This window comes from Pristis pectinata, chromosome 2, assembly GCF_009764475.1.
Source record: "Pristis pectinata isolate sPriPec2 chromosome 2, sPriPec2.1.pri, whole genome shotgun sequence".
Lineage (NCBI taxonomy): Eukaryota > Metazoa > Chordata > Chondrichthyes > Rhinopristiformes > Pristidae > Pristis > Pristis pectinata.
The window spans coordinates 61,483,761-61,508,868 of record NC_067406.1 but is presented as its reverse complement, the minus strand read 5'-3'; the positions used below and the strand labels follow the sequence as shown (position 1 = coordinate 61,508,868).

The window sequence follows — 25,108 nt, the reverse complement described above, 5'->3', positions numbered from 1 at the left end:
TAGCCAGCCTCAATAGGTTGGCTTCTCAAATATAGCTACATTGAAAGAATGTTTTAAAGTTATAAGGCATTTCTATTATTGTAGCAAGAATATAATGCTAAGTTTAATTAACGGCATTGGATAAAATCATGACTTGTTATATTTCGCAAGGATTGAGCTTTCCCTAATTTTTTTACACAGGGAAAGCAGCAAAATACTTATCAGAACTGATCAGGGAGCCATATCGAATTCAGATTGTAAGCAATTATGATCTGTTTATTTATATTTTACCATTTTTAGCCCAAAATTACATTAAGATGCATTGTATTACCAACTGGTTACTGAAGCTAATTGTAGGTTAGCGCTTTGCAAATTCATCTCTCAGCTTCGGCAATAGGGCTTACTGCGCAGGCGCAGAGAACTACACTCCTTGTGTAGAGATGCAGCGCGGCTCTTCCTTTTATGGCGCATGCGCAGAGAGTTGCAGGCAGACTTGTCCAAAACTGGTTGAGACGTCACGAGGGAAGTTGCAACTCAACCTGATGGGCAAAGGAGGATGATTGGCATCCTTTTCGTCCAATCGAGGATGAGGATGTTTAGACAAAGGTCAATGATTGTCCCTGAAGGACGAGTGGGAGGGATGGTAGTGGATAGTGTTGGGTTGAGAGCTCTTTGGTTCGGCGGCCGTGGGATGGCGGATGTGATTTCTTGACGGCGGCGCGGTTGGAATTGCGCCTTCGGCCTCCGGTTGCCTGTAATTGGACCGGCCACCTTCCCCGGACATGTCTCCGACGTGCCTGCCTTTGGCAGCGGGTGTCGCCGCCGTTCTCCTGTTGAGTTTCTGCTGTACGGTGGCGTCGGCAACCGCCGTGCAAGATGAGGAGAAAGCGGCCAAGGTGGATCCAGCAGTGCGGGTAAACGCCGAGGCCCCAGAGCTTGGTCTGAAGGGGAAGGGAAGCTCTGGGTGTGTGGGGGTGGGCGATTCGCCAGGCCGCGGATCCCGCGGTGCGGTGCCTTGTGCCAGGGGTAAGGACCGGAGTGCAGTCCCATGGTCCGTGCTCGGCCCCTTTCAAGGACAAATCAAATGAAATTGCAAATTATAGTTTCATATTTTAACAAAACCGGTTTGTGGCATGTGCAATGCGTGGTTTAAAGGCTTCTAAAATGCTGTTCGGTCATGCATGCCAATCATAGAATAGATGATACTTGGTTCAAGCCCATCGTGTACGTGCCCACTTTAATTTTAAAAAAAACTGCTCAACCTTTTGCCAATTTCAGTCTTTGGTCCATGGCTTGTAAGTTATGGTTCTTCTAATGCAGGTCTTCCTCCGCATACGGCAGGGTTCCGTTCCTGCGAGCTGTTCGTAACCCGGACAGTTGGCAAGTCGGAAATTCGGCTGCCAACCGAGTTCCCACACGGCAGAAGATGCCTGCAGGCTCGTAGTAACCAGCAAATCCATCCCACCGGTCTCGCAAACGTTCGTTCCTATGTACAGGTTGTACACGAGTTGGGCGTTCGTAACCTGGGAAGGAGTTGTACCATTTAACAATGATGAGTTCCATAACCCTGCATGAAATCCTAATTCTTCAACTAGTTACCCCAAATTTTATCCTCACTGGGTTTTGAACCCCTCAGTTAAGAACATAAAACCTTCCCATTTATTCTTTCTAGGCTAGTGATCATTTTACACACTTCAAGCGTCTCCTTTCCAAAGTAAACAACACCAACCTATCCAATCATTCATCAAAGCTAAAATTTTCTAGGTCTGGCAACCTCCTCCTAGATTTCCTACATAGGCTCACGAATGCAAATATGTCTTTCCTATAATGTGTTGACCAGAACTGTGTGTTACTTGAGCTGTGCTCTAGTGTTATAAGTATTTCTATTGTTACCTAGCTGCTCTTGTTTTCTGCATCTTGGCCAATAAAAGCAAGCATTTCTTTTAATAGATCTGCCTTGTTATCTTTAAGAATGCATCACATCACATTTATTTCCTCATCTTGGTTACTGCATTGTGAACTTAAATAAAAGAAAATACTTGGTCATTTAAGCTGACTTACATTTTAGATAGTGGAGAATTGAGTATAATAACTATTGCACACAATGAATTTCTTTTAAATGAACAAAGTTTTAGATCTGTAAATGTGGAAAATTTTGTCCATACAACTCTTAGAAACAGCAGTGAAGTGAATTTTTGGTGGGGTGGGAGGTGAATGAGCTTGATTAAGGGAATTATGTTTGCTGGAATCCTGAGGAGCTGCCTGGCCCTTGAATTAGTCAAAGTCTGGAGTATTAACAAAAGCAGATATCTTTGAAAAAATTATGTAGTGGTATTGTCCTTCAGAAACTATTACCGTCTTGTTCCTTTTACATAAACAGCACATGTATGTACAGTGATTCATGTGCATTCATGGCACCGTTGATGGTAGTTCGTGCATATCCTATAGATCATCAGTATGTCAGGAATACGTGTGCAGAGGAGTGTTATTTAATTTGAGGGAAATTGTGAAGAAAGTTCAAACCTCCTATGTGACCCTGAAAGATTAACAATATTGAAAAATTATATTGGATTGAACTTAAACCTTTTGGTTATGTCAGGGTAACATTTTCCACATTTTAAATTGTACTTAAATTTGTTCAGTTGTTTGAAAGATGATATTTCTGGTCACAAGATTAAAAATAGATGAAGAGTTACTTAAGAGACTGGCAGTCACCCAGTCTGCAAGGGATGCATCTTGGGTTACTGAGAGAAGTAAGGGTGGAAGTTAAAGTTTCCTTGATCACAATTCTGATTGTCCTTGGATATGGCTAAGATAGAAATTATTTGAAGTGTTATACCTTTAGTTCAGAAATGGGAAGGGGCTTAATTCAGCAATTGCAGTTCAGTCAGTCCAATATCAGTAGTTAAGAAAGTTTCAGACAATAATCTGAAATCAAATTATTTGTTTAAATATAGGTTAATAAGTGAAATCCAACACTGGTAACAAAACCTTGTTTTAACAGATTTGATCAACTTATTTGAAATAATATGAGGGATCCTGTGGTGGATGACCATCACTAATAGGTATTTTGGAAAAAAGTAACAATGTGTTAAAACTAAAACAATGAGATTAAATAAGCTGTGATGATGTGCATGTAAAATGGGTTAAGGGACTGAAAAAGGGAGCTCAGGTATATTTCAGACTGGAAGAAGGTTTCCAGTGATTTTTCACTAGTATTTATGGCCACTGCTTTTCTTTTGATAATTTTTGGTTTGTAGATGAGTCAAAATTGGAAATAAGCTAAGAAGTGGAAAGCAAAAGACTTCTGAATGACATTGGCAGACTGGTGAAATAATTCTGTCAGAAGTGCCAAATAGATGATCCATCTTGGCATCCACATGACATCTCCACCATCACAGAAACCTGCCTTCTGCCACTTTGACTTTGATTCACTCAACGTGATATTAAGAAAGGGCTGAGAGCACTGGATACAGCAAAAGCTGTGGGACTCGACAACATCCCCAGCTGTAGTACTGCAGATGATTTCTCCAGAACCAGATATGCCTCTAACCAATCTGCTCCAGTACAGTTACAGCACTGCATCTACCTAACAATGTGGAAAGTTACCCAGGAATATACTGTTCATGAAAAGTTGGACAAATCCAATAACTATTATACAATCTGTCTACTTTCAATCACCAACAAAGTGATGGAAGGTGTTCTTAACAGTGTATTGAAGCAGCACTTGCTCACCACTCAAGGCGAGTATGAGCTGGGAAGTAGAAGTAATTTAAATAGCTTATTTTTTATTCATGGACATTAGACAACTTCTGAGGAAGGCTGTAACATAGAAATGGCGAGTGTGATTTTATGTTAACTTTAACAGAGACGACCATAAGGCTATATATTTTGGAAGGATAAATAATTTAAATGGAATAGAGGAAAAGAGGGATGTAAGGTCATAGGTTCATCATTGAAAGTAGTAGCACAGATTAACTAGGCTGCAAAAAGGATATACAGTCTGTGCACTAGGGATCATTTCTAGAAGATGAGGATAGAAAGTGGCAATATTGGTGAATTACATTTGGAATTCACAGGGCTGATGGACTATAGCTCAGGAATACCAGCAGAATCTAGTGTTCTTCCAGGAAGGAGAAGGCTGAGGGTTAACTCAGAGGGCTTAAAAATTATGAAAAGGTTTCATTTGGTAGATAACTTTTCTTTAGTTGTGGACAGAGAAAAGGAGATTCCATAAAATTAAGTCATCCTAAAAATCCAAAAAGGAATTTAGTTGAACTAACCTTATTCAAAGAGTGGTCAATATGGAATATGGCCTGGTTGTGCTGATATTTAGCATATTTTAAGGGGAAGTTAGATGTGTATTGGGGGAGAACAGAATTGGGAATGCAGGTAGAGTGACATGAAGTAAGATGAGGTAGAATAGTTCATGTGAAGCATAAGCACCATCGTAAACTTGTTGAAAAGGACAGCCTGCTTTTTTGTGTACTGGCAATTCTAGATAATTAGGACTTGAATCTTTCACTTTTTTATTAATGGTTCTACTTGATTGCTTATTTTTTAGTGTTTGGCAAAAGAGGTAATTTCAGTTATAACAAAACTTCAATTGAGATGCACCAACTTTTGGTCTCTTGTGCAACTAAATTGAAATCTATAATAATGTGCTTACTGAAAATCATTAACTTGTTAAGATTTGCCCTATGCATGATGGTGGCTGAGAGGTGACTTTATAGAGGTTTATACAATTATGAGGGGCATAGGGTCATACAGCACGGAAACGGGCCCTTCGGTGCATCACATCCATGCCGACCATGGTGCCCACCAAACTAGTCCCATTTGCCTGCATTTGGCCCATATTCCTGTAAACCCCTTGTATCCATGTACTTATCCAAGTGTCTTTTGAGGATAGGGTGGTTAGGATAGTCAGGTTGGAGACTACCACCTTGATGGTCTCTAACTGACCCAACTCCTCCCCTTTGCCTCTTCCACCTCTCACCTCTCAGCTTCTTACATCATTCCCTTTCATCCACCCCTCCTCCACCCACTGACCTTCCCCCCCCCCCCTCCCCCCCCACCCGGACTCTCCTATCACCTGCCAGCTTGTGCTCCTCCCCCTCCCCCAACCTTCTTATTCTGGCTTCTGCCCTCTTCCTTTCCAGTCCTGATGAAGGGTCTCAGCCCGAAACATTGACTGTTTATTTCCCTCCATAGATGCTGCCTGACCTGCTGAGTTCCTCCAGCATTTTGTGTGTGTTGCTCCAGATTTCAGCATCTGCAGAATTTCTTGTGTCTAGGATAGATGGTTGGAATCTTTGTCCAGGGCAATAGAGTCTAGAACTAGAGGGCACAGGTTTAAGGTGAAGGGGAGAAATTTAAAGGAGATCTGTGGGGTAGGTTTTCCGCACAGAGGGTGGTGGTTATCTGGAACGAGCTGCCAGAGGAGATGGTAGGGGCAGATGCAATTACAATGTTTAAAAGGCATTGGGACAGGTACTTTGTCAGGAAGATGTAGAGGGATGCAGGCAGATAGGATTAGAATAGATGAGTACCACAGACAGATGGATGAGGTGGACCGAAAGGGCATGTTCCTCTTCTGTATGATTCTGTGTTCAATATTGTGCTCAGAAGGTCTTTTTTTTCAGATCTTTACAATTTTTCTTTTTAGGTTTATTTCTTCTGAATCAGAGTTTTGGTGTTTCTGTGACAGTTGTGAACAATTTGTAAGAAGCCTATGCATTGAAACAAAGTATTTCCTGAGTCTGGGCATTTTGATAACTTATCAAGGCTCATTTGTTAATACAGCACTTTAGAATTGCATTAATTATCATGTATTTATAAGAACCCTTGATCATTTGTTAAGTGGCAATGACTTTCCCCTTCAGGTAGAAGGTAGGTTGGGGGCAGGGGGAATGAAATCTGAGTCTGCTGAACTTTGCATGTGTATAGTTTGGCTAAAATGTAGTGGTTCAAAAGTCCTTTCTGGTAGCAACTGTGATAGGATAGGGATATTGACTGCTTGTTTGGACTCCTGAACCCCAGAAAAGTTTCCAGGGACCCATTTTCTTTTATTCTGTTTGGTACAGTAGAGAAAGAGGCAAATAACATTCTAAGGCCTCAGATGGTTTTTGCTTTTAATGTGTAATACCAGTTTTTAACGACTCCAATCTGGAAATACATTACAATTAGTTATCTTGTGGTTTATTAATTTTAAATATTAGGTGGCAATAGAACCCTCCTTGAATGCTAGTGTTATCAGAAGAGATGATGGCAGAAAGTGAGATGCATGCTAACATCACTGTAGTATTTTAAATCCAGCTAAACTGCTTATCCAGCATTAACATGGCTACTAATGTCATTCAGTGGGGAAATTGAATGTTAGCAATAAATTTGCTGCTGAGATTTTGGGGATAATTTTTTTTTGCAAAAGTATGATGTTATCTGGAACTCGCTGCCTATGAGTGGCAGAATTGAACTGAGTATTAACTTCTAAAGGGAAACTGGATATGTACTGGAGAAACACGGTAGTGTAGCGGTTAGCGCGACGCTATTACAGTGATCGGGGTTCAATTCCGGCTGCTGTCTGTAAGGAATTTGTATGTTCTCCCATGTGTGCGTGGGTTTCCTCCGGGTGCTCGGGTTTCCTCCCACATTCCAAAGATGTTAATTTGGGTTTAAAATGGGTGGTGCGGACTCATTGGGCTGGAAGGGCCTGTTACTACGCTGTAAAAAAATTTTAAAAAAATTAAATTGATTTTTAAACAGGACTGTGGAGTAAGAACTGGGGCGTGGGATTAATTAAATAACTTTCAAGCACAATAGGCTGAATGGTGTCCTTCAAATATACGGATAGCTTTTGGGCAGGTAACTAAAATTCTCACAATACCTTCTCTATAATAGCCACCCTCTGGCTTAAAGTTATTCTGTCTTTTATTAGTTGTGCTGTTATGCACTATTGTTGATAGAATTTTGTTTCCCAAATAACAGAAGCTATTTGATTTCCTTCATACCTTTTTGTTTGCTTTTTAAGCATTCCATGAATTTCTTCCCCTCATCTGCAGCATCGTTAAGCTAATAAGATAGTGAATTTGCACACAACTTGTTCAGAGCATTAGTTGCATTGGTATGCTATGTCTTAGTTCCTTTACACATCAAGGACACATTGCTAATGTAATATGTTGAGCTTTCATAAAGGTACTGCTAAAATAATCACAGTACGGTAAAACTCCAATAACCCAGTATCTGTTTGTTTGGAACTCTATTGTTCTATTGAGTGGCTGAAGTGTCTGAACCAGGCATCTAGAGTGCATGTGGGATGTGCAGCAGGGGCAAGAGTCCAGACTGTGGGGCAAGGTGCGGACTGTGGGCCAGCTGTGCAGCCAGAGCCGGGGCTGTGGTTCGGAATACCAGAAGTCAGGAATGTGGATTAAGCTTTTGAAAATTTTTTTTGTAACTAATGTTCAACATTATTATTTTAATACAGAAAATATCTTCACCACATCCTATGGATAATGTTCTAAGCGATGAATCTATTACCAAAACAAATCTGGGTTTTATACATGCACTTATTGCATCCATATCGGTCATCATCGTCTCTGAGCTGGGTGACAAGACATTCTTCATAGCAGCAATTATGGCCATGCGCTACAATCGCCCTGACTGTGCTTGCTGGAGCAATGCTGGCTTTGGGATTGATGACCTGTTTGTCTGGTTGGTGACTTTTTTTTTTAAAAATACAAGTATAATACATTATTATTTCTGTTTGATAAATTAACAATTAGGCCACTGAGTTGATTAGTAGCTACTGATATACGTTTCACTATGCAGCATTAACTTAATCTTTATACCCAATCTTAAAGCTAGACTATTAACAAGTAATTCATCATGTGGAATTACAATAAGCAAGAAAGGTAATCTAGGGTTTATGTTCCTGAAATTCTCTTCCAGCTTTTTTCAAATTCCTGTATTTATTTTTTGTACCTTATCTTCTGCTTTTGTTTCCCCATTACTCTATTATGTCCACTCCCTATCTTTGTTCCTCTTTCTCTGCATCTTTCTTTCTTGGTCTTAATTTCTTCATCATTCTGTCCCATCATCGTGTGTATATCTTGCTCTTAAATTCCTTTCTCCAAAGTATGGTGACAGACTCCAAATCACAAAGTCAGAGAAATGGTCATATTTCTGCTTTTAAAGCCATTACATTTTTGGCATTGGCTCCCATCAATTCCAAAAGAGTCCTGGTGGTCACAGCAACATTTGATTGAAATTAGGAGATTCCACAGTTGCTATCCCTGTTTGCATTTTCTTCCCTTGCATCCAACATTGTTATCTGCTGTTGCAGGTGGGAACACTCTTACGGTGTGGACTTGGGAGACTTGGTTGATCTAGAATGCAACTGGAAATGATGGACTGATACTTTAGCAAAAACCAGATACTGGAAATAAAAATAGCATAAGCTGAAAGTACTCAGCAAGTCAGGGATTTGCTCTGGAGAGAGTAGTCAGGTCAGCATTTCAGGACCTTTCATTAGCAGTGCATTGGATATCTTTGCAACTTGATCCTTATCAGCTGCACTGCAGGGCATCACTGGTGTTTGACTAGAGAAGATCAGTATACTTTCAAAATTCTCACAATGATTCATTCTAAACTAGAAAATATAAATTATAGCCTTGCATTAAATTACATATTCTGTACAAATTGAAATGGGGGTAGAATGAATTAGGAGACAGGAAAAGTAAGAAAATTTACTTATTTTAACAAAGTAATGAAATTTTAAGAATGAGACTTCCTATTTATACAAATTTCCATTTGAGAGAAGTGGGTTGGAAAGAATTAAACATTAATTTACAGCTGAGTGAACCAGACCTAACTTCTGGGTGTGTTTAGGCAATAATAAGTACCAAAACTTTGCAGTGCTTGTATTTTAATGCCAAATCTTATTGCAAGACACTGAGGTACCATAGGCAGAAGGAGAGGGCATATTGGACAGAAGCTTCCTTGTTTTTTCACACTTAACTGTGGACTTGACCCAGGTTCCTTCTGCTTCTCACCTGCAAAGTCTTTTTGATGACTGATTTATCCAGTTTTATGTTGGTGTTGGGGACTACTGTGCAATAAAAGGAAGCAAATTTATGCAATGCTGCCCAATATTTCTATTGGAAATGTATTAAAATGTTCTACATTAAAATGGAGGACTGGATGGCAGTATGCTTCTATATTAGGGCTATATTTTCGAGCTCTTTCAATGGATGCAGCCTTATCATCGAGGCATTGATTTTAACATGTAATTTTAGATTGTGCCTCCCGTACCTGGTGTCCAGTCCTTGCACAATGCACATCTTCTGCACACCAGCCAAGGAACTAACCAGGATGATTTCAGTGCAGTGTTATTGGGAGGTAGATACATCTCTCCTGGTCTCCAGTGAAGACCGATGTTAGAGCAGTTAACCATACAAGAGAAATTAAGCCACGGGTAGATACAGTTTGAAACCTGTTCTGTCCTGCGTTTGTCTCAAAGCACAACCATGTAAGATGATTTGTGAAATAAAGGTCAAAGTTGTTCAGTTTTACAAAATATCAGTTTTTATCAATACTAAAATGGCTTTGAAATAATTGTCACATGGAAGTATGCATTAATGTGGGATGAAAAACTGCAGCTCTTTAAATCTTTTTAAGGAGCTAATTATTTTCAGTAACTTTTTTTTAAGTCCAGTCTTCAAACATCTGTATACCTTTTAAACATGTGTTCCCATACAAATGGAGTTTGCTTTCATTAACTTCAGTCTTTTTCTTGCTTTTTATCTACTTAATTCCCTCATAAAAATGCTGTTCTAGGGAACAGTCCTGGGCTAATTGTTGAATTTCTTTGTTGGTGTATAACTTCAATGATAATTTGATCTTGATTTGAGTAAATAAAATCAGTCACGGTTGTAGCCCATTTCCAGGCACGTTTCTCTAATTTATTTATGCATCCTATCTTATACCTTCAAAAGATTCCCAGTAGAGTAACAGCTCCTTTCTTCAACATTAATTTCCTACAGCAATACACAGAAAGTGCTCTAGGAACTCAGCAAGTCAGGCAGCATTGGTAGTGTAGTGGTTAGCATAATGCTATTACAGCACCAGCAACCCAGGTTCAATTCCGGCTGCTGTCTGTAAGGAGTTTGTATGTTCTCCCTGTGTCTGCGTGAGTTTCCTCCGGGTGCTCCGGTTTCCTCCCACATTCCAAAGACGTACAGGTTAGGAAGTTATGGGCATACTATGTTGGTGCCAGAAGCGTGGCGACACTTGCGGGCTGCCCCCCAGAACACTCTACGCAAAAGATGCATTTCACTGTGTATTTTGATGTACATGTGACTAATAAAGATATCATCTTATCCATGGAGGGAAATGAACAGTCAATGTTTTGGGCCGAGACCCTTCATCAGGACTGGAAAGGAAGAGGGCAGAAGCTAGAATAAGAAGGTGGGGGGAGGTGGGTGTGCTCCTCCCCCTGCCCCCACCTTCTTATTCTGGCTTCTGCCCTCTTCCTTTCCAGTCCTGATGAAGCGTCTTGGCCCAAAACATCGACTGTTTATTTCCCTCCATGGATGCTGCCTGACCTGCTGAATTCTTCCAGCAATTGTAGTGTATTGCTCCAGATTCCAGCATCTGCAGAATATTTTGTCTTTAATTTCCTGCAGCTGATTTATCAAATTCTATCCTTGAAGTCTTGTGCTATAATGATATTTTTTAATTTACATGGTCAAAGTCAACCTGACTAGATTTCTGGAGCTTGTGCTCTAAATGTTACCTGAATATAAATGGTGGTGTATGTAAGATGGCCCACACAGATATCAAACCGATGATCTAATTTGAACACCAAGGGGATCAGGAGCTAGGGGTCATTAACCTTGAGCATCAATCCTGTTTCTTTCTGTACAGATGCTGCCTGGCCTGAATATTCTCATCTTTTTGATTTTATTACAAGAGCTTAGGGTAGAAAAGTATTCAGATAGGTCATCCTTTATTATTTTGAATGATAGCAAGTTTGACAGATGTTTTACATTATTAACTGCAAAATTTTTAACCACTCCTGCTGTCAACTGTTAAATGTGATTTAATTCAATTCTGCATCTAGCGACTGTGCATCAAACCTTAAAAAGTGTGTTTGATCTTGTTTAGCCTCAACTATGAATAGATTTATAAAGCACCTTATCATAAAATCGTCAGAATAACCTCTATTATCATTGAACTCTAAAAAGGATGATAAATCACTCCTGGGTTGTTCTTTACTATTTATACAAAACCATAAATAATACAAAGATCTTAAGTTTGAAGGATGCTAATTGCAGATGTAATTTGAAATGAGCCTTAGAGTTTTTAAAGTTTTATATACTTTTGTCTTCTGATGTGATTCAAATGATTTTCATGTTCTTCAATTGAGCAAAGTGAGGAAAGCAAATAAAACATCATGCAATTTAAAGGTTGATGGTCTTGCGTTTAATTCTTTTTTGCAGTTCTCTTTGGCTATGCTACTACAATAATACCCCGGAAGTATACGTACTATGTATCAACTGCATTATTTGCAATATTTGGCTTCCGAATGCTTTGGGAAGGCTTGAAGATGAGTCCTAATGAAGGTCAGGAAGAACTGGAAGAAGTGCAAGCAGAAATCAAAAAGAAAGATGAGGATGTATGTCTCATTGCATATGTACAGTACAAGGCACAGTCTCTAAAGCTAAAGATTTTCTGTGGATTAACGACAATGGATCCATTGATTTAGATTTTTAAATAAGAGAATAACCACACTAGAGTCATACAGCACGGATACAGGCCCTTCGGCCCAACGATTCCATGCTAACCATGGTGCCCGCCCATATCCCTCTAAGCCCCGCCCCTGCATGTACCTATCCAAGTGTCCACATTATCTAAAAGCTATGACCAACGGATAAATAAGTTAACAAAACTAAGGGAAACTTTGCATCAATTTTAGGTAGTGCAGTTATTCTCTTATTAAGAATCTCATCAATGGATTAGCATTAATTTTCTGGTGAGAGCTTGGTTATAATGGCTGTACATCTTAGTATAATTTGTATATACAGCAGCACTTTTAAGGACCATTGCTAATTACTTGGATGTGGTTGCTTAGCACTTGTCAACCAATGGATTCCAAGGCTGTTAGCTTTGTTTAAGATACGTAGTTGAAGATCTCCAGTGTGAACTTCCACTGTCCTTAACATATCCAATTCAAATATGCAATTGGATCCTACATTGGAAATATAATAGTGTTATTAATGTTTTGTATAGTATATATTTACAAAGGACAGCATTATATACATGTGTCATTTGAAAAGTGCATTGTGTCCCCAAAAATACCACAGTTATGTTTATAACAAAGATCTAACTATATCTATCTAATTATATCTTTATATTGAATATATTCATACTTCTGAGACTGCTTGATCCTAGGGAATTTATGTTGAAGACCCTGCCCTGTATGCTTTTAAAAGTTGCACATTCTGCAGGCCATAGAGGCATCTTGGTATATTTGTGTTGTGCCTGCTGCCAAGTACTACAGGCTAAAACATTTATGGGATTCTTTGTTTTTTTTTTACCCATATGAAATCCTGGTGGGAGTGAGTGGAGAAAGTAGAATTCAACCTGCTTTTTTATGTGGTTACTTAATCCATATTAAATAGGCTCCTCAAGGTTTGAAAGGTACAGAAATTATTGAAGTGTTGATTGCAAGTCCTACATTAACATATTTTTTTAAAAAGGAGTATGAGGACTGAATTCGTTAGTGGGTCCTGCGTCAGTAACTTTGTCTAGTTGTGAATAGGTTATAAACTAGCGCACTTTTTGTTTTGTACCAACTAAAACTGAAATTACCATTGTCAAAAATCTATTTGGCAAATTATATGTGGAAACAGAACAAAAATGCAGCAGAATTTAAAAAAAATAAATTCTAGACAATAAGAGAAACTGTAAAGGTTCCTAAGTCAGTGGTTCAACTTTCCATGTGCTTTTGTTTCTTTTCAAACCTTGACCTTGGCATGGGTTCAATTTCTTTACTCTTGTGCATTGTCTACACCCATTTATAAGTCTGCAGCACCTCTCTCCACTATCTGTTAGGCTGGTCCTGACATGTTACTTCAGAAACTGAGCTTCTTTCATTGCAAAGACCACCATCTTCCATCATATTTTTGCTCATCCCAATCCCTGTCTCACTAAAACTGTGGCTGAAATTCTTCCACCAAGCTGTTTCACCTTCAGATCTCATTCCTTTTTGTTTTGCTTGATTGCCTCTCTTCCTTAATCTGGTCATCCAAACCACCTCAACCTTCCTATTCAGCATCCAAGTCCATCTTGCCTACTATTCCTATGTTCACTGATGTCCATTTTGTGTCCCAATTATTGCAATGCCTCAAATGTAGCTCAAAAAGACCTTTCCAAGCTCACTGGCTCATAAATTTCTCAAGGATCTTAAGCATTAATATATTTCAGTGCCTCACCTGGGATTCAAAGACCACATTCCCAAAGACTTGCAGCCTCTGGTCAGGTTCCCTTGCTATATGATTTTCCACGTGGCTTCCCCATTTTTATTCAGCCGAAAGTGCTTGCAAAAGGAAAACGCACTTATAGCATAGGGGTGTCAATGTTGGAAGTCGTGTTATTTCTCCTCTTGCACTTTGCAGCAATTCCAAATGTTGCTAGAACTGTGAAAGTAGAGGAAGGTGAAGATTGAAAATTAAATAGTTTGAAGATGGTATAATTACAAATTTCTCAGCCACTGGAGTTTCTGGGGACTTTCAGGGTTATAGAAATACCAATTGTAGTAAGATTTAAAACAACATTTTAAAAAAAATCAAAAGAAGCAAATGTTTGTGGTAATATCAGCTATTAATGGGGCAAGTATGTAAAGGACCTGGTGAGGAGGAATTATGGGATATTTATTTAAAAAATGACAAATCAGCTTAGATTGTTTCTTGCATTTATTTGTAGAGTGATTCAAAGAATGCATTTTTCAAAGAAATTAATTTTAAAACTAATTTTTCAAATGAAAAGCACTTAATTTTTTTCCACTTTCATGCTACACTACAGTGCCAATGGAAATAAGTTTTTAAATTTTGCCTTGTTTCAACCTTGCAACAGAAAGTTTTTTTTCTGAAATGAAAATGCTGGTTTTAAAAAAATTCTTGAGTGAAGTATGGAGTTAAAAGCAAATAGTTATAGTTTTAAGGTATAACTGGAATAGGTTTAAAGTTTTGTACATGAAAGTTCTTGCCAGGAATATTCTCTTTGGATCATGGCATTTCTGAAACCATTTTTGCTGAAAGTGTGGTAGAATCCATAAATACTGTAGTTCCAGTGAAGTTCAATAGCTAGGAAATTTCTAACAAGCTTGGTTAGAAATCTAGCCAGCAAATTACTTCTTTTATAATATTTTTATTGAATCCATGAAAAAAATAGAGTACATGCATCAAGAAAGAATAAGAATACTACTGAATACGTTGTATTAAATCATACTTAGATTATAATACTCTAAATTAATAATCATATATAGAAGTTAGTTAATAAAGGGAAAAAAAAATGAAATATTTTATTATGAAAAAAATCTACTCCCACTACCAAAACCCGAAGCTGTTAGATGGGAAAAAACAACAAGGAAAAACCTTTTAAAAACGTAACCATGTCAGCCAATATCTGCGTTTTAGTCCCCAAATCAGAGATTTTGAAAATAATTCAAAGAAGGTCCCCACGGGGTTTGAAAGTCTAGGTTAGATTCAAAAACTGAACAGCGAATCTTCTCTAGATTCAAGTATGACATAACATCCTGTAACCATTGAGCATGAGTAGGCAGAGTGACTGCCTTCCACTTAAGCAATTCAGCTCTCCTGGCTATAAGAAAGAATTTAAAGCCAGAATATGTAAATCAGAAGCCTTCAAAGTTATATCTTTTTCTCCAACAATCCCAAATAGTGCAAAGGGTCAAGTTTAAAATTTATTTTGAAAAGTACAGAAGAAGTATGAAAGACCTCTGTCCAGTATTTTTTTAAGACTCTGACACATCCAAAACATGTGAATTAAGGAAGCCACTCTCTTATTACATTTGTCACAGTAAGGAGATATATCAGAATAAAATGGGATAATTTATCTTTAGACAAGTGAACTCTATGGACCACTTTAAATTGAAGGAGAGAATGACGAGCACATAATGACGAAGTATTAACCAACTTGATAATTTCATTCCAAGTTTCCTCAGAAATTGACATCTGCAAATCTTGTTCCCAAGCATTTTTAATTTTATCTAGTGGCACCTTACTCATTCCTGGTAATCTGTCATAAATATTAGATATTGAGCCATCCTGAAAAGGTTCCAACTTAAAAATTACATCTAATAAATTCTTATCAGGACTCAAAGGAAAAGAATGTAATTGTAAGAAATCATTTTACCTTTCTGGGGGTGTCAATTACTAAAATTTATAAGCATTTATTTAAAGAAAAATTTTTTCACTTTACTGCACTATGTGAAAAGGGTTTTATCAAGTTGGTCTCCCCTTTCTATATCATTGATTGGCTGAATTAATGTTATTAAAATGAATATTTTACCTAAATTTATATATCTATTTCAGGCTTTACCTGTTTTTATTCCTAAGTCTTTCTTTGACTCAATTATTTCTTCCTATATATGGAATAATAAACATCCTATACTAAAAGTTCACCTTCAGAAGATTAAAAAGAACGGAGGTTTAGCCTTACCTAATTTTAGATTTTATTACTGGGCAGTCAATATACAAAATCTTACATTTTGGTTACATTACATTAATCAAGAGGCTCGCCCAGTATGGGTTTCTTCGGAAATTAATTCTGTTTTTTAAAAAAAAAATTCTGTTATCTCTTTGCTTGGTTCTTCACTTCCAATATCATTAAATAAACAGATAATTTAGTAGTTAAACATGTTTTGAGGATTTGGTTACAATTTAGAAAATATTTTGGTTTATTAAGTTTTTCTTTGTCCAGTCCCATTTTCTTTAATTACTTTTTTAAACCTTTTTAAAGAGTGGGACAAATTAGGTATTACTTGTTTTCAAGATCTGTTTGTTGGAGGAAACCTTTTTTCTTTGAACAATTGTCTACCAAGTATAATTTACCAAAAACTCATTTCTTTTAGATATTTACAAATTAGCAAATTACTTCTAATGTTCATTAAATTTTAATTCAGTCAATGCCTTGTATAATCTTGAAGGATTAATAGCTATCAGCAATTGGTATATTGGAGGATCCAGCTTGTTGAGATTTAAAATGTTTGTGTATTAGTCTGATTTCTGAATGAATCAAAGTGTTTCACTGATTTTTTTCAATGAGCTCCTGCTGATGAATGAAAGAATGAATGACATTTTAAATCATCAGATCATTTTCTCCTGTTTAATTGCGTAATCTGGGAACAATAAACAAAGTTAAACTGCATATTTGTCAATATCAGCCCAGAATTACTGGACTGGCCTGTTTATTTTAGAAAATTTCAGGAATTAAAAACTAAGTTAAATTAACTTTTTCTTTTTTATTTTAAAACAAACATCAAAGCTTCAACGATCAAAAGTAGCAAATGGTCCACAGGATATTGAAGCAGGTTCAACAACACATCAGCCACAAAAGAGGCGATTGCATTGTATTTCTCCAGTTTTCATTCAGGCATTGACTCTTACGTTTCTGGCAGAGTGGGGAGATCGGTCACAGTTAACTACCATTGTACTAGCTGCTCGGGAGGTAAGTTCTTCAGTTTTTTTTATTTCAATTATGTTAAAATTATGAGTGGCATAAATAGAGTAGACAGCTGGTATCCTTTTCTCCCCAGGGTCAAATTCTTAGACTAGAGGGCATGCACTTTAGGTGAGGGGGGGAAAGCTGAAAGGAGATGTGTGGGGCAAGTTTTTTTTTACACAGTGGTGGGTGCCTGGAATCTGCTGCCACGGGTGGGGGTGGAGGCAGATATGATAGAGATGTTTAAGAGGCTCTTAGATAGGCACATGAATATGCAGGATATTGGTGGGATATGGAATTTCTGCACGCAGAAGGGATTAGTTTAATTAGGTGTCATTAGCTTAATTAGTTCAGCACAACATTGTGGGCCAAAGGGCCTGTTCCTGTGTTGTATTGTTCTGTGCTAATCATTTGGAGCATTGTTTTTGGAGAGGAAGAAACTGAATTTATTGAATCTTTGACTTTATGATTAATATTACTGTAGATTCACAACACTGTTCAGACCCATTTGAATGGTAAGAATTCAGGTTGGGAAGTGAGTAAATTCAGTATATGATAAATCTCCCTCTACTCTGTCCCAAATATGCAATGTAACTTCTGAAATCTAAGATTCATCATTATCTCCTATTTTCCATGAAGACAATATATGCGCCTTTTAAGTGAGGGGGCCAGTGCTGTGCTAAGTTGCGGTGAATTCTAGGAGCATTTGTGCCATTAATCCCTCTTCGCGGAGTTGAATTGAGACCATTAGAATTCATTTCACTTAATACTTTTTTACGTCATTGGTAAAGGATGTTCGTTCTATTAATCTGCACTGCACAATTTGCACTCAAGATTTATCTAATGACACATTTGAAAATATCCCGCATTAGAAAATAGGAAAATCATGTTTTAGTTGATCCTCAGTAACATGCATACTAATGAAGATTGGAAGTAAGTTGATTATTTGCCAGATTGTGAATCTGACAAGCAAGTCCTGCAGCCTGCAATGCTCAGAGGTTCAGTTGCTGATTGAACAGACAGCCCTAGCAACTTGATGGGAGAGAGAACTATTACTGGGGCCTGTGGATTCTTGGTTGACTCTCTTGATTCTTGGTTTATCTTATCAAATTGATGCCCAGTTGTCTATGGTGACCCTGGTGATGGCAGCTGTGGGGCTTTAGCTGATTGAGGTTCTAAGTTTTATATCCATCTCAGTGTGGTCCTTAATATAAAACTTGTGAATCTCCAGTTAATTCTTTGGTCTTGGGTGTTCATAATGTGGGTGGAGAAAGAGACTGCAGTCATTTAGATTTCTCAGTAAATTAACTTGAGTGTAGTTGAGTTTTAATGCATGTCTAATATTTCGCAGACAATTTTTTTTTCATAGACTAACTTTATAGTTATACTTTTCGAGATTGATGATCTAAGGTGATCCAAGACAATCTTGGAATCTGAAATTGCTGATATCAATATTAACAACTTGGGCTGGATCTGGCCTGCAGTCCCGGCACACCCGCCCTCCCTCGGGCCAGAGGTGGAGGCCTTTGAGACTGGTGATGACCAGGCTTTGCAAAGGCCTTACCTGTCTAATACCCTGACGGTCTTTGACAGAAGAAAAAGCTGGGTGTTAGAATTTTGCTTTGTATTAAAGCCTGTAATTAATTTCAACAGTTTTCTTAATGTCTTTGAATTAAAAATATATTTAAAGAAAAACAGGAATGATAACTGAAAATATTAAATTAACAATTCATTTACTTTAAAGAATAAAGAGCTTTCCTTTTATTTTTCTAATCTGCAAGCCAGAATTTTCACTGACCCCTATTGGCTAGGCTTGACCTTATGGTTATTTCCCAGCCAATGTGTTGTCCAGCAGCAGCTTGACTGACATTTCTGGTATTATCTGTCATCAGCAAGGGCTACTAACAGGTCTTGGTCTTATTTCTGAGCAGCCATGAAGATTCACCCCATTAGTTATATGTACACAGGGAAGGAAGCAGCCAAGTACATAGCATTAATTTTGCACATTGATATGGGATTTACTTTGACAATGTATATTAAACGGAAGGATTTCAAAATTGTAAATTTTAAATCTTTGTTAAATTTTGATTCATCTTTATCACAAATCCTGAAGATGTTTGAATAAAAAGCGAACCCAAGGAAAATTTTATCTTGGGTCAGCATTATCCAGATTGGTCCTATTACACTTTATCCTTGAAAGATTATTGACCTCAGAATTGTTTGCTGACTTTCAAATTTGTCCACAGCATGCATGCATTGCCAGATTACCAGCGTTAATTGCACAACTACCACATTGCCTTGACAACTTGACGAGTAAGCCATTGCTGCCCAGCATGGGGTTGATTAACGGGGTATGGTTTCATGTGCTGTTTGTTCTCTCTCTGATCCCTGATCTCCAAGTGCCATTTGTCAAAAATAGTACTGAATCAGTACCTTGGGACCGAAGAAGGCATCAAAGATCCTGTAATCTACTTTGCGTGCTGGTGAATTTGCATACTGTCCTCCATGTCCCCTGAATTAATTAAAAACTACAAGTTCATTTGTGGAGGCAAAAGGCATAAGTCGATATTTCTAGTCCTGATGCAGGATCTTGACCTGATATGTCAATTTACACCTTCTGCCTCCACAGATACTGCTTGACTTGCTGAGTCCTCCCAGCATTCTATTTTTTCTTCCAGATTCCAGCATCTGCAGTCTCTTTTGTCTTCATACCCTTTCCAAGTTACTATTTCATGAACCTCTTGGTAGGATACCATCATAGTTTGACTGAATTTGATAATGTTTTATCTTGGGTCATTTACATCTTTTATTAAGAAGCTGATTACACTTACTACAAGTATCAATATAGTTTAGAAAAGTGTTATACAAGGTATGCAGATTGTAAGATTGGATGGTATTTAGTCGTATGAACCCTAGTTAAGTTTCCCCAGTGCAATCAACATCATGATCATTTATAGTACCTTGAAGTTTTCATGGGTGAATTGACCTGCGTTATCAAAGAGCAGTGTACAACTTTTTTTTATATATTGTTTTAATGCAGGGGAAAAGAATGAATAAAATTAGAAATGCATACTATGTGAATTAGCAATCTAGTTCTGGAATTCCATGAAATTGTACATTGATGCACCAATAGGAGATTTTCTTAGAGTATATTTCTTCTTGTAGGATCCCTTTGGTGTTGCTGTAGGTGGGACACTGGGACACTGCCTTTGTACTGGATTGGCAGTAATTGGAGGAAGGATGGTTGCTCAGAAAATCTCAGTTAGAACTGGTAAGAGTTCAGACAAGTTCTGTTAATAATCTTCAGTGTTCAAGATGGAAGTATTGTTTGATGAATGAAGCTTGTCCTAGTGTCATGGGTTTCAAAGCAAGGAATTTTGCAGTTTTACAAGTTGTATGGTACAGGGAATACTTAAATTTAATATTTGATTTAATTCTTTTCTTTGATTTCAGTGACCATCATTGGTGGAATAGTTTTCTTGGCATTTGCACTCTCTGCCTTGTTCATCAGTCCTGACGGCGGGTTTTAACAGGATGTTTCGGTATTGTCGACCAAGATTGCCCATTTCCAATCCTGATTTCTATTTTTGTAAATGTACAGAGTATCTGCACACTGGAGAAGACTTGATACAGACCTGCGCTTCCTGTATGTTTCACATTTTAGCTGCGGAAGGCAGTTTTGAGTTTTTTTCAGTTCAAACAACCTCTGTTTTTTGTACAAATGTCAATAAGTAGATGCCTTGCTGCTTGCAGTAAAAAAAAAATCGTTAAAGATGTATTGGAAATTTTAACTTGGAAGAGGGACTGTATTAAAGGAATTTTCATAAGGGGAATCTAAACATTAACAATGACGTAAATGTTCCTACATTCCTCGTTCTCTGAAAAATGTTGCTCAGCTATTCTTCTGTTTAAAGCACTCCTTTTGGTTACTTTGTCATGGACATGGTTTGTGCTTATTCATGTAAAGAGTCAATTTAAACTGTCTTCTACCTCCCCCATCGACCAAAGGGCCTTCATTGCATTATTTGAAGAGATCATTTCATCAAGCAGTACCCAGCTCGTCAAAATAGCAAGTTTAAGTAATCCTACGTGGCTGGGAATGTCATGTCAAATTGAGGCTGTTTAAATGAGTAGCTGGCTCACAGTTATCAGACTTCTGGTTTATAACTCTGGTAATTAAGTTTGTGAGATGCTTTTTAATGTGATCAGCATTTAATTTGTAACTTTTATATTGATCTTGCAAATTGGTCCAACTCATTTGTTAATATTTGATCTGTACAATTTTATAAATGCTTTCCACTTCACTAAGTTTCCGATCAGACAACATGTAGGTCATCAATTAACATATTCTAAAGGAATACAGGTAGTGGTTATGTATTCTGTTAAATTCAAATTATAAGGAGATCTGGAAGGAATTTTTTTTTTTAAAGTTCTTTGCTGCAATTTACTTTTGATGTTGGCTGTATAAATGGCAATGAATGCTAACTTTGTCCAAGGTAGTTTTTGAAACTTAGTCTTTCAACTGCTAAGTCAGATTTACAAGGTTTTTCAGTGGAGTCGAGCCTATTTTGTGTGTAAATGGAGCAGACTCATTGACATGGAATAAGATAAAATGAATACTTTGTTGCATAACCACTTTCTGCTTTTAGCATTGTTCTGAGAAGGGAGGTTTTCTGAATTCTGAAACTGCAAAGTAGCAAGAACAGTCTTAAAATAGGAATAAGTAGCAGCAGCATCATAATTTATTCCATTGCTGCATTCCTATTTGAGTTAAGTAAGCACTTCTGTTTTGTGATTACTCAATGGGTAACAACTATTAGATTATCCTTTTTAACAACTAAATTTATCCTTCATCTTATAAAATTGTGTGAACAGTAAAATTATGCAGCCCACTGAGTATACAGTTAGCAAGGACCCAAAACATATTGCATGTTTTTAACTGCACATACTGGGCCAGCTGAGGTACCACTCTGTGGTTTGTTTTGCTATGAAGATTTGAAAACTGTTTTCTATTCAGCTTTTACAGAAATGTAATAGAGTAAAATGGTATACTTTGAATGATTGCAATTTGATCTAAAAGCTGGGATTGCTGTTCTGAAGTTAGACCCTAGATACTCACTTGCCTGTAAGCAAATTAACACATGTCTTGGCGGGTAACTAAGACAATTTGATACTGAGCAAAAAAAATACAAGTATTGTGTGTATGAATATATGAAATCTCCAGCTTAGCATATTGAGTAGCAATACCCAGGAACTGAGAACTTGAAGCAGAATTTACCACAGACTGCTAATGGAGGAATTTACCCTGTGTTCTTTAAAAGTAAAGCATTATTTGTAAAATGTTGTTTATGACACACTGCTGCCCACCCCACTGGCCACATTTGGAGAAATGATGGTGGGATTGGGGGAGCCATCATTACTTGGAAGCTTATGAAATGTTTCAGTGAGGGAATTGATTTTTAATAAGGATTTTAATATTAGCAAGTTAATCAGTTGCATTACAATTGCTTGTCAGAGGATTAATAGTACAATATTGTTGCTGAACATCCTACTCAATCTCTGTCCTGGGAGGAAGAAATCTGTAAATTTACCCTTGATCTACAATCATTGACTTTTACTATAGTACCCTTTTTTAATTTCAAAAGTTGTGAACCATGGCAGCATTTACTTGACAGTTCTGTAGAAAACAACCAATTTTTTTTTTGCCAAAATAGGAACATGAATTTCTAGTTGCTGTTTATTCTGGTGCAGCTAATACAGTTTATTCGGTGGTACAAAACTACTGGACTTCAGATCTCAGCACAGACACCACAATATAAGATTTGTCTTCATTCGTACACAGTAACCCTTGCAATGAATAAAGATCAAGCCTTGTGAGTTAAGAGCTTGGAGAATTCTCAGTTTTGTGGCCTTCCACCCATGTGGGAAAAGTGCAAATGCTGATAAATCTTGTAAATGATTTGAGAGATCTTGTATAAAATGCATTTTCTTAAAACTATCTTAATTGCATAACTTGTAACATTTGTTTTTTTTCTTCCTTGTGCAGTATCGCAGCGAACCTTTTAGTTTAGTTTGTGTTAAATGTGATAACTATTTAAACTCCCAACATTCACTTTAATTGGGAGTCAGAGTAATTACTTCATTTGCACTATTGGAGTAGTTTATACGTTCTGTAATAGCGAAACATTTTTGTCCAAGATTGTGAAGAAAGCTTTCTTTGGATTTAAGAAACTAAGACCTTGTACTGATAAGAATTTTGCATTGTAATCCTTTATTTAATCTATTTTTAAATTGAATACTGTTTCAACTTAATTATATTTATAATTGGGGTAATTAACAAAGGAGCATCATTTGTTTGTACATTTCTTCCTTGCAATAATGTCTAGGTGTGGTGTATCTTGCACGCAGTAAGAATTTGTATTTAAGTTTGAGTGACTGGGTGTATTGTAACAATGTATTTGCAATCTGAGTGCAAACTTAATTTATGCAGGTAGATATTTGTCCATGTGTGTGGAGTTCTTTGGAAGAAGTAGTGTATAACTATTATATATTTAGCACTTGAGACCAAGGTAGAACTTCTACCCAGTTAATCATCTTGGCACCATGTGATTAAATCTGGCAAGCAAAAGTATGCAATAATGAGTTCACACCTTAATTCATCAAATTTTATTTGCCATGTCGTACAAGTATGCTTGCATAGTTAGCTTTTACAAAGCCTTAACATACTCTAATTTGATTCATGGGATTTTTCTGGTGTAAAAATTCGTATGCAACAGTAGTGAGTCAATAGCTATGGGACAATTGTTGGGTTAACTCAATACAGGTTGGAACTCTCTGGTCCAGCATTCTATCGTCTGGCATGTTTTGAATCTTTAGTACAGATGTATACTAATTAACTAATTCTAACTAAGATTTAACTAAGATCTGTACTAGTCTATAGCTAATTAACATACCAGTGCAACTTTTGTGATCTCAGCTAACAGTGTTACCAGGTTATGAACAGTCCTTGGAACCCTTGCATGACCTGGGAAATATCTATACTTAAAACGGTTCCTGCTGGGAGAAAGATGAATGGGGGTTGATTTTCTGTGATCTGGCACTAGTCAGGTCTCAAGGGTACTGAACTAGAAAGTTTCAACCCGTACAAGTGACTATGCAGCAAAAGCTTGATAATTTAATTTCTCTTTGTATTACTGGAGACTTAAATCTTGTGTGAAATACAAAAGGCGTGCACACTGAGTAGTATCAATGGGGAATGGTGCTCTGCACTTAATTTTGGTGCAAGACCAGCAAGATGTTTACATTAAGTGCATTTTAATAGTAAAACACTTTGAATTATTGATGCATTATTTCATTTGGTTATTTGTCACACAACTTAAAGTCTTTCATTAAGTTCCTTTCACTACTTGAAGACTTGGCAAGGTATGAAATGTCCCACAAACTATTAAGGTAATGACTGGATATTCTGGTTAAATGATAATGATAAATATAGCCCAGGGCATAGAGGGAACTCTTTGTACCAAGAAACACTGATAATACTGAATTATATGTTCATTTACAAAATGAGGAAGTACTGGATTATGTCCAGTCACTGTGCCTTCCCTTCAATGGCTGAATGTTTTTAGCTTTTAATACATTCAGCTTGAATGGTTTGTCAAATGGCCCATGCTGTTAGCTCATACTTCAGGTAAGCTATTGATTCAATAGGTTTTTGCTGCAATCTGAGGTATCCATGCTCATTATGCAACAGATACTGATCACGTAACTCCAGTACAGCCCATTGTCTTGTTACAAACTGGTGCTCAATAGTGAAATACTATTTACAGTTTGAAGGTAAAAGGATTTCCCTCTTCTGAATTGCCACCACCAAGGCTAGTATTTTGAAATGGCATAGGTGGAGGGCTACTTCCAAATCAAATAAATATGGGTCTTTTACTGCATTGCTTAACAATGTAGCTTGAGAGTAACTTTCCTGTAACCAAAAATGTATCCTGTTTCTCCCAAGTTATCCAAGGGGGTTCCAAGATTCGCAAACTTTCTTATTTTCTGGGAAATTAAGATATTGAGAGGGGTAAGCGTGAAGTTGAATGTGCCGATGCACTTGCCCCATGAGTGCTAACGTGTGAAACTCACCCTGGAATAGAATGAATGAATAAACTAATGTACATGAAAGCACATATCACAGAAAATGTGATACTGCAGGCTATTCAGACTTGTGAGTCACAGCTGGGGGAAAAAAAAAGCTGCCTTGTTTGTTCCCAGCTTGCAGCACCAGTTCTATTTTCATGCAGGGCACAAGTATATGTGTGAGGAGGGTTTCTGTCTCTGCCGCTCTTTCAGGCAGAGGGTCCTGACTCAGTGGCAGCTGGGTGTCAGAGTTGCACAGTGC

At 37.5% G+C, this 25,108-nt stretch overlaps 1 protein-coding gene across 1 annotated transcript; it reads left to right on the top strand.

The window, feature by feature from the left end:
* The first annotated feature begins 613 nt into the window (after window positions 1–613).
* tmem165 (transmembrane protein 165) lies at window positions 614–24,065 on the top strand. The gene is given in 7 exon segments (XM_052010137.1): window positions 614–893; window positions 7,460–7,630; window positions 7,632–7,686; window positions 11,475–11,650; window positions 16,543–16,725; window positions 19,885–19,990; window positions 20,173–24,065. Coding segments are annotated over 7 exon segments (900 nt in total). The 5' UTR covers window positions 614–761; the 3' UTR covers window positions 20,250–24,065.
* Window positions 24,066–25,108: the final 1,043 nt, after the last annotated feature.